Source organism: Platichthys flesus, chromosome 14, assembly GCF_949316205.1.
Source record: "Platichthys flesus chromosome 14, fPlaFle2.1, whole genome shotgun sequence".
Taxonomy (NCBI): Eukaryota; Metazoa; Chordata; class Actinopteri; order Pleuronectiformes; family Pleuronectidae; genus Platichthys; species Platichthys flesus.
The window spans coordinates 21,569,101-21,584,100 of record NC_084958.1 but is presented as its reverse complement, the minus strand read 5'-3'; the positions used below and the strand labels follow the sequence as shown (position 1 = coordinate 21,584,100).

Genomic DNA, 15,000 nt, shown 5'->3' with positions numbered 1-15,000 from the left:
CTAAACTGCTTTATTTTTTGGTTATTCCACGGTTATTAGGAGACTAATCAATTAATTGACTTGAAATTATGAAATTCCTTCACCTCTGATCCGACCACATGCTCTTATGGATCCCATCCTGCTGCACGCAATAATTACCCCATCCGTTTTTTTTGTGAATCTCCCAATATGATTATTTTATGGTGTATTTTACGCCTGAGGGCTGAAGCGTCAGCAGCACCAGCACCTCATCTGCATCTCATCACCACCGGGGGGGAAGTTGTGGAAGTCGCCCACCTCCTCATTCTACTCATTGAAGGTTTATAGAAAAATGTGGGCACGCCATTAAATTTTCAGTAAGTGCTGGAGTGTCGTCAAGCTTCAATATTTAAATAAGGAGAACGCTGCACTCCTCGTTTACTAATTCTGGAAAAATATTATTGAATATTAATATATATATATATTTAATGATTTACCAGTCATTAAAACCATAACTGATGATATGATGTTATTGTAACGATTTTATAATTTGTGGACTTTGTGAACTTTGCAGATTATCTGATAGTTATGAATCATATTAGTAAAGTGTCACATCAACATGTAATAAGGCACTGATATAATAAACTAATATTAAATTGACCGACATTATGAGTTGAGGACCGAAAGTGAATCGTGCTTTGTAGATAAATTAATCAATCAAGAGACAGGAGACTTTATTTTCACCTCTACAACGTAAACTGTAAATAAAATAATGATCGTTGCATTGGGCCCTGGTATCAAAGCTGTCAATCACCATGTTTTTATGAGCATCAAATGAACTTATTAAAACCAAACTCATCAGAACATGAACACTTCTACAAACATCTTTGTAATAAAAAACCAAGAACCTAAACTCAGAAGATTTATTTCTCCTGTGGTTTGATTGAATTAATTTGGTCCATGTCCAATCTGCTGAAACAGAAGAAGCAGGAACAACATGTGACCGTCAGGCGTGTTCTTCCCTCTTAAAGATGATGTGGGGGACGTGTTACATGGGGATAATTGGCCTGCACGGTTCTATGGAGCAGTATCAGCGTTCCTCCACTCATGTATCTGTCCGCCTGATGAACACTTCTCCACTAAATGATCCACTATGTTCATTAGCTCGTCTCTAAATGTGCCATTTTCTGTTGGGTAGATAGTTTACAGCAGGTTTTAATTATACCTGCCCATCAGCTCAATTAAATAACACCCAGCTATGCACATGGATTTCATTTTATTTGTCCAGGTGTTGAGATTTCCTCCCCAGAAATAGAATTTGTTTTTTTTTTGTTGCTCATAGCACTGAGAAATTACTTTTTAAATTACGATTCCCCCACCGTTACCAGTCACAACTTCCTGGTTACTGTGGCTGATCCACTGTAATACACATGGGGGGAGCAATATCCTCCTGTATTCAAAAAGTACATTTTAAATGAATTTAAATGATCTGTCCTTTACAGATGTAGTCTCCATTAATTTATATGTGGTATCATAACACGACCTGTTACTGCCCTCATGGCCAAATTGCTTGTTGCTCCGCTTGCAGCCGCTGACACACACCTCCACCCTGATGATCCAATAATGAACTGAGGATTTGTGAATTATGAATAAATGTGCTTCACTAACGTCTGGGGAGAGAAAACACTTAAAACTGACTGAATCTTATTTTTTTCCCCCAGGAATGAATGTGTGCAGTCGGCTCCCATGACCCCTTGGGCCTGGGGAACTTATTAAAACTCAATTGTATGATTTTGAATAAGAATTCTGTACACAAGGGTCGCTAAGTAAACAAACAGGGTTTCTTCAGTCCCTAGTCCCTAGAGAGAGCGAGAGAGAGAGAGAGAGAGAGAGAGAGGGAGAGAGAGAGAGAGAGAGAGAGAAAGTGATGAAATGATTCCTCTGAGTGGCAGAGGATTTTTTGAAATGCTCCTGGAAAGTAAACTAATTTTCTCTGCGGGTCAGAGGACTGGTTATGGTAATAAAAAGAGAGATGTCATTAGATTCAGTGGTATTTGAAGAGTTCTCTGGGGGGGGGGGGGGGGGGCGGAGGAGGAGACATCTATAATATCTGTGTGTTTGAGTGATTGTAAAAGTGAGAAAGAGGAAAAGATGTGTGTGTGTATGTGTGTGTTTGTGTGTGTGTGTGTGTTTTCTAACCAGCTTCCCCATTGCTATCTCTGTCTCCTCTATGTATATGCTATTCATGAGCTTGACCTACATGCGCTCGTTCTTGTGTGTGTACATGTGTGATCCTGCGTGAACCCCTGTGTGTGTGTGTATGTGTGTGTGCGAGAGTGAGTGTGTGTGTGTGTGTGTTTATGTGTGTGTGTGTTTGTGTGTGTGTGTGTGTGTGTGTGTGTGTGACTCCATGCAGGAGAAAGTGATAAGGTTCTGCTCCACCCTCCAAGATTCACTGACCACTTTCACGCTCCGACCGCCCAGTTTGATATTCCTTACAATAGAGTGCAATCTCCGGATGACAGTCTCCACTGTGTTCATGCTCTCACTCTCTGTCTGACTGTGCCGCTGACGCTCAGCCCCACTTACACCTGCCCGGCTCCTCCTGGTTGGATCCAGCACAGACCGAGGCGGCTGCCAAGAAAATTAATATGAAGGGAAACAAAAGCAAACAGGGAACACGCTTTTTTTTATTAGAATCTGTGAATATTATAACACCGTAAAAACAGACCCCAGTTTCATAACTCTAATTTGAGAAGAAATATGGCTCCAACAGATTGCATCTCCTTCATTTGCCAGAGAAGAATTCTGTTCTCTGGTTTTATTTCCTGTGAAATGGAAGTTATCTCCTAAGCAGCAGCAAGGGAGAGTCCGAGGGAAGTTGGACTTAGCAGCGTTAGAGGAGCTCGCTCGTCCCTTTGGTGTCCGTCAGCACGGAACATCACAGCCCGGCCTGGTTAGTAAACATGAGAGTGCTGTGTGCAGTTTGCTGATGTGACCGCGGGGAGCTCGGACCCCTGTCCGGCTCACGCTCGCTGCCAGTCGGAGCTGCTGCCATGCAACATTGACTTTTAAGGAATCGCACGAAGAGGCTTTGAGATAGAAATTTTCTTTAGAAGTTTTCACAGTGAACCAGGAGGCAGCTGCAGGACGTCAGACTGAGGGACTATGAGAAGTCGTGTTACTAGAAAAAACTCGTCCAGTGGTAAAAGAATGATGCCAAAATATCCAGGATAGTGATCGTGGAGGGGGGGCCATGGCACCAAGGTCCGGCTGACTCATGCACTTGACCAGTCGCAGTCCAAGCTGTCAATCATGATGTTTTTGTACCATCAAATAACTACTTAAAACCAAATCTGCAGGAGTAATTGTACTTTGATTTAATGTATTTGGTCCGTGTCCCATCCGGTAACATGGATGAGATGGGATTCATGACATTAAACAGACAAATACAGAGATATCTGGTTATTTCCGTTTAATTGCTTAATAACAAAAATCTATAAAATTCATTGTTTTTTTCTCACCGTCAGTTCAAAAATCTAAATATAAACAATAATTTACATTCATATATAAAACAGAAATGCAGTAGATCCTCATATTTTAGGATCTGGAACCGTTTTGGTGAATTTGTGACAAGGGACTCATCAATAACCTTTTAGCTCAGACCACATGTCTGACCAGGGACCAGGAGCAGAACAAACCTGTGAGTCATGTTTCTCCTGTGAGACCTTGTTACCCTGCAGACCAGACGTGGAGCTGCAGGTTTGACGTGATGGGACGTTTCATTGAATATAACGAGAAACATCAGAGAGTGAGTCAGCAGGAGAAACGAGGAGAAAAGGAGCGATAGTGCTATAAAAAGTGCAGAGATGCGATTGTTAGTGCACGTGGCGAATACCAGCAGATGCTGAAGGGCACGAGGTAACTGCACAAATGGCATTTTCCATCTAATGGGAACAAATGGGGGTCACTGCACCTCTGTACACGTCCACACCGTGAAACCACCTCAGCCTAATTACTGTACAGGGTGTGTTTCTCCTTCACAGCCTGTGTGTTGTGTGTTCATTTTGTCGCCCTCCCTCCCTCCTCCTCCAATGTCCTGACTGTCCCCTGCTCCTCTCGTCCCTCTTCCCCTGCAGGACGCCCCAACGTGGTGGAGCCGGTCCCCGACGACCCCACGTACAACGTGAGCAGCGAGCTGACGCTGGAGGTGAGCCGCGACGACGACAACGCCCTCATCACCTGCGCCGTGGACCATCCGTCGCTCGCCCCCGGGGACAAGAGGAGCGAGCAGGCCCTGCGGGTGCTGTGTGAGTCCACCGGGCTGTGGGGAAGGGAGGATGGGAGGATAGGGGGCGGGGGGGAGGACAGGAGATGTAAAGCAGGGCCTCACACTGCTCTGGTCCTCATGCCTCCCTCGCTCTTCTCTGTATTGAGCAGCACATGCACACCCCCTCCCCTCCGCTGTTTGATCTCTGCACCGGTAATTTCACATTAGCTCCCCGTGATAATGACCACACAGGAACTTCACCTTCCCCTGCGTGTGTGCACTTGCCCAGAGTTGAGTCAGAGCGGAAATAAGGAGAGTTATCATTTGAAATAAAACTATAAATTGTTAGCCTCTCGCTGGAGCCTGTGCTGGTGCTGCCACCCAGTGGGGGACCGGCGGTACTGCGCCGCCGAGGGAACGTGATGCGGTTGTGTAAGCAGTTATGTCATTGTGGGAGGCGGAGGGATGGGGACGCCTACAGGAAGCAGACGGGACTAGAGGGAGACGGAGATGAATGAGACCGTCTGGGTTTTGTCTCTGAGGTTTACACTCATGAATGTTGTGTAACTTTGCTTTGTGTGTACGTGTGTTTGTGTGTTTTCTCTTCCACAGATGCCCCCAACACAGTGATCCAGCCTGAGAGCGATTTGCCCAGAGAGGGGGAGAAGTTCTATCTCAAGTGTTTGGGCAACAGCAACCCAGAGTAAGACACACACACAAACACACACACATGTGAAAGAATAACACAAACATGCAAACACACTGTCTCTGCGCTAACACACCCTCGCAGCATGCCTTCACACTTGCACACACACACACACATATGCAGGCACAGGTGTGAGGACACTCACAGAGACAGCAGGCAGTGTCACATCTCATTTAAAGAGCCACGGTTAACAGTTTGTTTAATAGTATAAAATACAGATTTTAAGGGGAATAAATAAAAGTTAACTACTTCTTAACAACATCCTTAAAAGCATATGCGTAAGTTGTTGTACAAAAAAAAGAAGAAGAGGCAATAATCGCGTTCCCAGCCTTTCCAGGCAGTTTGTGATATCACCACTGCTCTGCATGTCCAACGTCTTTTGATTAATTTATGGGATGTTAGAGGACGTAAAAGTACAAAGTTACTCCAGCGTGAGGCCTGATGTGGAGCTGTCAGTCTCAGCTGTCAATCATGACATTTCACTCCCATCTAATGGCATCAAAGAACTAATTCAAATCTTCAGAGACGTGGACAAACATCAGTGTGATAATAAAAAAACAACCTCAAAACAACAGGAAACTTACTTTTTATTTTCTTATGTCCCATTCACTTACATGGAGGAGGCAGCGTTTAGAGCTCTACACTTACAAGGAGCTGTCATGTCATCTTTATATGCAGTGTGTGTGGTTAAAGCCTTCGCGTGTTCTCCTGTAATCTGTCACCTTCACCTCATCCAGCTGTGATTTCTTGGCAGTATTATTAATAAACCTTAGTGTGTGTAACACAGCATTTTAATTGGCGTCGGCTCCGATAGACAGTGATTGAAACGTGACACATATGAAGGTGGCAGACGGCTGCAGGTGAGAGGCGCCCCAGGTCTCCTTGTGTCTGTGACGTCGGAAATAACTGAAAATCAAACTCCTCCACTGGAAGTGGATCAAAAGTTGAAAGAACCTGCGTCTACCTGCAGATGTAGGTGTAAAAGATATAACAGATAAACTTCTCTTGCATAGAACTTGGCTTGTTTCCTCTAACAACCAGAATCCGGGGAGTCCATAATCAAATCTTTTACCATTAAAAGGTTCCATGATATTATTCCAGAGGCGTCACACTATAGAGTAAATGAAATACACACATATATTAACACATTTATTTCTGAATGTGTGTCATAACACTTGGCAGGAACGCAATCGTAAAGCATTAATAAATAATGCACAGACAGACAGATATGCTTGTGTGCAGACAACAGCAGCGACACACACTCACACACAGGGAAACACACTTGTAAGCACTCACACTTCAACGTGTGTTCAATTCCTGACACCTTCCTGAGCGGGTAGTCACTTGTTACAACACGACACGCACTCGAGCACACACTTAGACGCAGTTAAACAGAAAAACACCTGCTTGCATGTTTCACCGATACGCCGTGCACACGCACACCAGCAAACTGAAAACCATGCGTCTTCAGCCCCCCCCCACACAAGAGCACTCCTTCCCCTGGCCTTTCTGCATTATAGATGAACCTCCAGCCATTGATCCACTCCCTCCTCCTCCTCCTCCTCCTCCTCCTCCTCCTCATCCCTCCATCCCTGTGTACCTCGTTGTGTCACTCACAGCTCGCTCGCTTCGCTCCGTCTAGTCACGACGCCCCCCCCGCCCTGCCCATCATTCTCCTCCTCCTCCTCCTCCTCCTCCTCCTCCACCACGTCCTTCCCTATAACTCTCCTCAATCTCTCCTCACACCTTTTCCCCTCTAAACATCCCCCCCGTTCCTCCGCCTCGTTTTCCCCTCCTCCTCGTTTTCCCCTCCTCCTCGTTTTCCCCTCCCCCTCCACCCCCCCCTCCTCTGTCAGCTCGTCACAGCAGTGGCGAAGGAGTAAGACCAGCCAGTTAGTTTGATTGGCGGCTGGAACGGATAGGAGGTGGGGGGGAGGGGGGAGAGAGAGAGAGAGAGAGAGAGGTGACTGTCATCGAATGTACACGCTTTTACAGGCAGCGAGGAACGAGTCGATAAATTATAGAGAGGAGAAGAAGCGAGGTATGAACACTGGGAGGATTCAATTCCCAGGGCGCCTCCCGATGCTCCAAACTGTTTATTTGTGGAACAATTAGACGTCGTGGATGAAGGCGTCCGTTTAATGACGGCCTGTACGTTCTGTTTGGGGGAGTGATCTGCCTCCGTGGTAATAAATAGATCTGTGCAGGTACAAGAGGATTCAGGGTTCAGCTCCCACTGGGATCGGCCCAGTCTACAGAATGTGCTTAACTCACATGGAACACGAAGCAGCGTCTGCAAATATGTGGCTACGTAAGAGAAAGAGAAACTGTTAGAGAGCGAGGCGAAGACAATGAGGGGAAAGGTGGCGAGGGAATGAAAACAAACCAATAGGAGAGAGGGGGGGGGGGCGTGGGCGGAGGGGAGACAGAAAGATTTGGTGACAAGCAGCGAATGACAAAGACAGAGAGAGGGAGAGCGAGCAGGAGGACGATAGTGTGAGGGAGAGAGAGAGAGAGGAGGGGGGGGGTGCTCGGTTATGTGCACCACCGCTTGTGGAAGAGCTATTGTCCAATCACATCAGATACAAGTTACCCCCCCCTCCTCCCTCCCCACAGCTGTCAGTCAAAACTCAATCACCGCGACAACACCTCTCCTCCGACACACCCACTTACTCAGCTCCCCTCTCCTCCTCCTCATCTGACCCCCCCATCAAACTCCGTTTCCTCTTCTCTTCTCTCCTCTCTTCTCTTGCCTCCTTTCCTTTTCTTCTCCTCTCCTCTCCTCTCTTCTTCTCTTGTCTCCTTTCCTTTTCTTCTCGTCTCGTCTCGTCTCCTCTCCTCTTCTCTTGTCTCCTTTCCTTTTCTTCTCGTCTCGTCTCCTCTCCTCTCCTCTCCTCTTCTCTTGTCTCCTTTCCTTTTCTTCTCGTCTCGTCTCCTCTCCTCTCCTCTCTTCTTCTCTTGTCTCCTTTCCTTTTCCTCTCGTCTCGTCTCCTCTCCTCTCCTCTCTTCTTCTCTTGTCTCCTTTCCTTTTCCTCTCGTCTCGTCTCCTCTCCTTTCCTCTTGTCCCCTGTCGTCTTCTCTCCCCTTGTTTAATTGGCTTTCCTCTCCTCTCCTCTCCTTCTCTCCTGTCTCCTCTTTTTTCTCGTCTCCTTTCTTTTCCTTGTATTTCCTGTCCTTCAATTTTCTCTTCTCTTCTCTTCTCTTCTCTTCTCTTCACTTCTCTTCTCTTCTCTTCTCTTCTCTTCTCTTCTCTTCTCTTCTCTCCTCTCCTCTCCTCTCCTCTCCTCTCCCCTCCTCTCCTCTCCTCTCCCCTCCACTCCTCTTTATGGTCACATCCTGTCTGGTTCAGAACAATAACTTATGGTATCACGTTGCGTTCAGTGATTCCTTGACGCCTGATGGAAGGAGCTCTCACATAGAGGAGAAAGTGGTTTGTGCTCCACATTCTATTATATCTCCCGTTATTCAATCAGGACGTCTGGGGAGCGCTCGCCATCGCATCCCTTTTCCTCCCTTGAACTCACTTAACCAAGTTAAACTCCCTGAGCCTGTTCTCCTGACGAGTTAGCATCTAGTCGGCCTTGCATAACTTTGACTGATTGCGTGTGAGCTTCTTTAAGTGAGCAAGGTCACGGCCACAGATAGAAAAACAGCAGGTGACATTCACCGGGATTACGATAATCTGTGACCCGTTGAGGGGTAGAGCTGGATATGCTCTGCACGTCTCTCACTGTCAAAGAAATCCTCTGGAAAAGGCATCAGTGAATTAAAGCCGCTAACCAGGATCGCCCCTGCAGCCAGAGCCTGATTAGCTCTATTCCTCTGTGCCGCGGAGCTTCGGTGTTGTCCAAAAGAAAACTATTAAAAACACATCAGTGAGCCACATCATTGCACTCGTGTGGGTAACTGTCTGCTCCGTCTGGAAACCACGCTGCTGAGAGTGAAGAGATAATGGAGCCGAGACACAGGGCTGGAAAAACACACATGGTGCTGGAACTTCAACTGAGGAGACGTCAATGTTCAGATATCGATTAATTGAGACAGGATGTCATATCTGCATTTCTCTCATTCTAGTGTTCTAGAGAAGTTTTTACCTCCACTTCAAAGGTTATGGTTTTATTGGTTTGTCTGTTTGATAGCAGGACATACACAGAACTGTTGAACTAGATTTCATTTAAAACTTCGGGAAGAGTCCGGTTTGACTTTCTTTAACTTTGCGTTCAGCAAGTATTGGCTATTTGCTGCTGTCTCCGTCAAGGAGGCCATGTTTTCATCTGGGTTAGTTTGCTTCTCTGTTAGTTTGCAGGATTATGCAATAAACTCACTTTTGCTGCAAATTGGGATCAGGGGATTTTTATTTACTGTCATGAACATTGAGACACGCAGGCTCATTTGACGTTTTCGTTAAATTCCTCCAGAGAATGAATCTAGATCTGATCTCGATGAAAGAAGAACTGCAATGTCAAGGGGACTGATATTTATGAGTGTGTGCGATTCTATGCAGATCCATATAAAAATCTGCATCTATAATTAAAATGTGATTTCATGCTGGGGGGCTGTTGGGTCTCGTTGGAGGCTTGAGCTCTACTGGGAGACCTTCTAGTTTGTGAATGTTACAGTTCTGCAAAGTTCAATCTGTGGTAAATCGCACTGGGAGAGGTTGACCAATCACAACACAGTGGGTCAGCTGGCCAATCAAATCAGAGTTAAAGGGAGGGGGGAGGGGCCTTTAAGAGACAGGCGCTCAAACCAGAGGCTGAAAAGAGGAGCTTCAGCAATAGACAGCTGGAGGAAAGTGATGTGTTTTCTCAACATTAGAGCTTCAAGTAATAAGACTCATTTAAATTACTTGCGTGAATATGAGCAGAATATGTCTTTTTATATGTATTTCCTATAGAAACCAATTGGACTGAGTGCAACAGACTGGGAAGGGAAGCCAGAAAGAAATACAATTGTTGATTCAATCCTCAACCGCAAAAAATAATGGTCCAATGACAGTACGTGTTGGATGTGTTACTAAGTGTTGAATGACTCAGATTTAGATACTAGCATAATTGAACACATTTTATATTAATAATTTAGCGCAAACACCCAAAAGCTCATTCTTCCTCATGCTAATGATTTCAGCTGCGAGGAAGGAGGAAGATATTGCACCAGCGTTCCCATAATTGCAATAAAGAACGTCTCGAGGCGTATCATGACTTCTGTGCGGTGTTTACCGATGCGTGCTCGCTAATTGAAAAGTTTCCACCGGAGCGTGCAGGACTAAACCACGAGGCAAAGCATGATGGGAATCATCAGCATGCTCTGCTAGTGAACTACCCGCCGTATAACGCAGACTGACTTCTGAGCATTACGTTTAATAACACCACACAAGTTATGGCCTGTGAACGTGAAGGCAATTGATCAGTTAATTGCACATGAACCTGAATATGGCGCCCGGATGCGTTTAATCGCAGGTGAACGAGAGGATGAAGACAAACATGACCCAGAACTGCTTCTTTACATATTCATTTTTAACCCTTTCCTTTGGTCTCACCCCAGAGCTGCTCTTTTTAGGCACAGTTTGGTTTTTCTGTTCTTCAAATGAGGCATTTTTCAAACCAGGGAGCTTCACAGAGAGTCCACAGTGTTTGCTCAGCAGCAGGTGTCAAGGGAGCAGACGATTAGCTCTCACTCAGTTTGAGAATTTTGCCCTCCAGCCATAACTCAGAGTTCTTGTGGGTTTTCGGAATCACCGAAAAAATATCCGTCTCAAAGAGTTTGGGGGTTCAGCGGCTGGACAGACGCTCCACTGGCTTCGGTTGAGAGGTCACAGATTGCCTGGTTTTTATACTTCCAGATTTTAAAGAGAGATGAATCAGTCCAACACATTCAGGTCTGTCCTCGACTCAGACTCCCCATCATTGTAATTACTGTACAGCGCTTAAGGACTCGAGCATTTACATAATTGATTCTTTTATGAAGGCGCACGTCTCGCTCTCACACACAATCTGTTATGCAGAATGGATTTTTTGGACGCTGGCTGATTTGAAATTCTGATCTTCTTCTTCTCCCTTCATCTCTTTTAAGCTCTTTTCTTCCCAAAGCTGCTGCACTCCTCCCAACTCAATCCTTCTTTCCACCATTTTCTTCATCATACCCCTTTTTTTGCTTTAACTGTCTGCTGCAACACCCCCCCCCCCCTTCTACATTGTTCATTCCATATCTAAACCTCCCTCCTCCCCTGCTTTTATCTTTTGCTCCCTCGTTCCTCCAGGCATCCTTTTCACTCGCTCCCTCTTGATGACTTCATCTCTTTTCTTTCCCCCGTCACAGCTTCCTCCTCCTCTCATCACTTCACCTCTCTTTTGCCTTTTCTTATGCAAAAATGTGCAGAGCATGTACAGTTCAACTCAGCGCTCTCTGTCTCCCTCCTCTCTCAGGCCGGCCTCCTTCATCTGGGAGAAGAAGGATGGCGAGCTCCCCTCGCTGGCCAAAGCCGACGGCGCTCTTCTACAATTCGAGATGCTCAACAAATCAGATAATGGCGTCTACCTCTGCAAAGCAGTCAACGACATCGGCAACAGCCAGGGGGAGTACACACTCCTGGTGCAAGGTAACGAGAACGAGTGAAAGGAGGGAAGGAAAACAAGGGAGGGGGGGAAGGAATGTGTGGTGGGAATAAGGACATGAAGAAGAGAGGGATGGATTTAAAGAGAAATATGACAGGGCTGGGGTTTGTCTTCTTTTTTTACGTTTCTTCATCACGTTTTTTTATTTTTTATTTCTTCTTGTGGCTATGCTTGTACTTTCTTCCATCTTTTCTTCTCTTCTGATTTACTTTTGTTTCTTTCCTCCTGTTTTTCTTCTTTTGTTTTTTGTTTTTTCTCATCCTCCCGCGCCACCACAACCGCCACCGCTCACCATCCAACCGCTTTCGCTCGTCCGTGCGCTTCTCTCCCCTTGGTAACGCTCCCGTGTCCCGCTCGTTCGATTCCATGCCCACTTTTTTGGCGCTTTGCTTTGCTCGCTCCTCCTCCCAAGATCTCTCGGACCCAGACAACCCGGACACTACCTCCCCCCCCACTGACTCTCCGATATCTACGTCTTCCCCTCCGATTGATTCGTCTTCCCCTCCGATTGATTCGTCTTCCCCTCCTACCGCCTCCCCCACTGAAGTCTTATCTTCCTCCAGCTCTGAATCCACTTCCGCCTCCACCCCATCCCCCTCTCCCTCTCCCACTCCCACCCCCTCGGAGGCGGACGTGTTGACCACCATATCCGATTCCTCCACCACCGCTCTCTCAAACGCCCTCTTTCCCGACCTGCCATTCTCCCCTTCATCCTCCCCGGCAACCCCTCCTCTCTCCTCTGCAAGCATCGCTCCATCCACTGCCACTCCCTCCTCCTCCTCCTCCTCCTCGTCCTCCTCCTCCTCCTCCGCCTCCTCCGCCCCATCCTCCCCTACTCTCCCAGTTTCCGTCCAGCTGAATGGAGTTTACACTTTCACAGGTAAAACCATCTGAGTTACACACTTGGACACACACTTGCAAACAAGGGAGTTTATGAGGAGCTTAGTAATGGAGCGGAAAAACAAACACGGTTCACGTTGGTTCTTCTGCTTCTTTCTGCCCCTCAATACACAAACTGTGACTGTGCAGCGTTTGTTTAACATACACACACACAAAGCCACAAAGACTGACTCAGAAAGTTGTTGGGACACATGATGAAGGAAAAAGTGGAAAAATGTGTCACAACTGTTAAATGTTTTTCTTTCTTGTTTCCCTCCTCCTTTAAATGATACCTAAACGTCCAACCCCCCCAACACACACTCCTTTATCCATCCATTCATCCATTCGTCCATCAATCCATTCATCCATCCATCCATCCATTCATCCATCAATCCAATCATCAAAACATCCACAATCCATCTACTCATCCACTTGAGAAGATGCTGCAGACAACATCCCAGGTATAACGTTTCCACCAGTCACCTGTGGTTCTGACTTTTTCTGTCGTTCTAACTTTCCTTCCACCTGTCTGTCCGTCTGTCTGTCTGTCTGTCTGTCTCTCCGTCTGTAGGTCTGACTGTCTGTACTTCTGTCTGTTTTTTCTCTGTCTCTTACTCTGGATGAAAAAACATAAAAATTGTCTGGGGACCCTTTGAACTTCAGAGCAGAGGGATGAATATTTAATATTCCTGCCCACGTAATTCTTTGTTGTTGCCCATACATGCCCAGATGAGCTCAAAACACACACACACACACACACACACACACACACACACACACACACACTCCCTCACATGTGACACATTCACAGTATTCGCACCACGCACTCACATCCATCTCACAAAGACATGCACACACTAGCATGACCCCTTAAGTGGTACAAGTCATTTACACAGTGTTTCACTTCCACTGCATGTTTCTCTATGTGTGTGTTGGTGTGTGTGTTTGTGTGTGTGTTTGTGTGTGTGTGTGTGTGTTAGCACCGGGGAGGGAGGGGCCAGGCTTCGAGGTGCTCTCGGGTCTTGTCTGCTTCTCTTTGATGCTGACAGGAGGATTTATGGGCTCATTCTCAGTCTCGCCTCGTCAGCATGCCCCTCTCACCTCCACACCGGCCAGCCAGAGAGCGTGTGTGTGTGTCTGTGTGTGTGTGTGTGTGTGTGTATGTGTCACTCTGACTGGTGCACTCCGCTCCACACCTCCACCCCCCCCCCCCCTCTTCTCCCTGTTCTCCGTATGTGGCTGGCCTCTGGTTGGTTGTTGTCATGCTCCTTCACTTCTCTAACTGGCTGAAATGTGACTTGTTCCTCCACCGTTGGCCGTTCACCACCTGTTGGCGTCCCGGTTGGTTGTGTTCCCTTCCTCTCCTCCTCACTTTCAGTCTTCACTCTGCATATCTGGTTGTTTCTGGCTGTTTGCTGTGCCTCTGATCTCTCACTCCCGTGCTCTGACTGGGTCTATAAGCTAAGTCTTCCTCCTCTGACTGGTTGAATCCTCGTCCTCTTCATCGGTTTCACCCCCTCCAACATTCACCAAGTGCAAATCAGCCTCTTTGTTCAGTTTCCCTTTTTTATCCATTTCTCTATAAAAAGTGCTGCTTTTGAGTTTCTCTGTGATTTTAAATTGACACCCAACGTTTGATCCGTTAGGAAAAGTCAGGCGAAATAAACGATGTAGAAAATTCTATTCTCCGAGGGGCGAGAAGCCAGAGGGTCTGAAACAAGGCAGATCGGGGAAATGATCTAATGTCTGTGGGTGGGTGAAATCCTGAATCTCAAAAAAGATAGAAGTAAAAGAAAATGTTTTATATTTTGGAATTGAAATAATCAATTAATTAATCATACAGATAACGGCAACAAGTATATTTCTAAAGGATATTATTAAAAACAATTACGGGTACTTTTAGTAAATAAGTAATTAGTTAGAGTTACTAATATTTTGATATTCAAGGTACATTTTTGCGAAGCACATTTTCACATTTTTAACATGGGTTTAAAATGTTCTGCTCGTTTAATTAGAAGATATTTGGAGTTTAAACAGATTATTATAAAGATTGAATCTGGAGCTCTAGGGGCTCCTGGAGGTCTAGGTGTGCTCCTGAGCTCTGGGGGCTCCTGGAGGTCCGAGGGCTCCTGGTGGTCAGGGGGCATAGGTGCAGCTGCCTGTTCCCCCTGATCAGTGATCCCAACTTAATGGATTCCTCAAACTACGAGTCTCTTAATCCACAGAAGTGCATAATAATACTTCAGTGAAAGTGGAAACTAGTAAGGATTTCACCCACCACCATCAGGGTTCGTCCCCACAAGTCTCTGGGAGTGGGCGGGTTGAACCTGAGCATCGTGCTGCATGTGAGTCACGGATCATTTTTAATTGGCTGAGGGCGGAGGGCGACAAGGTGGCCTCTTTTCTTTCGCCTGGTTTTTTCCTCATATCCTTGTCTCTGTGTTCTGAAGCTTTGCATCTGTGCCTGGGTATAATGTACTGACAAGAGTTCTCTGCTTCCCTGTTCTCTGTTTTCTTCTCTTCTTCTGCTTCTCCTCACTCTCTCTCTCTTTCTTTCTCTCTCTTTCTCTATT

General features: G+C 46.2%; 1 protein-coding gene across 1 annotated transcript in view; it reads left to right on the top strand.

Moving 5' to 3' along the window:
* Nucleotides 1-15,000, top strand: part of cadm3 (cell adhesion molecule 3) — a gene marked incomplete at its 5' end in the record, with an annotated part of 45,954 nt that overhangs the window by 26,257 nt on the left and 4,697 nt on the right. Inside the window, 5 exon segments of the mRNA XM_062403930.1 lie at nucleotides 4,098-4,268; nucleotides 4,841-4,931; nucleotides 11,360-11,532; nucleotides 11,961-12,428; nucleotides 12,868-12,888. Coding sequence (XP_062259914.1) covers nucleotides 4,098-4,268; nucleotides 4,841-4,931; nucleotides 11,360-11,532; nucleotides 11,961-12,428; nucleotides 12,868-12,888 — 924 coding nt within the window.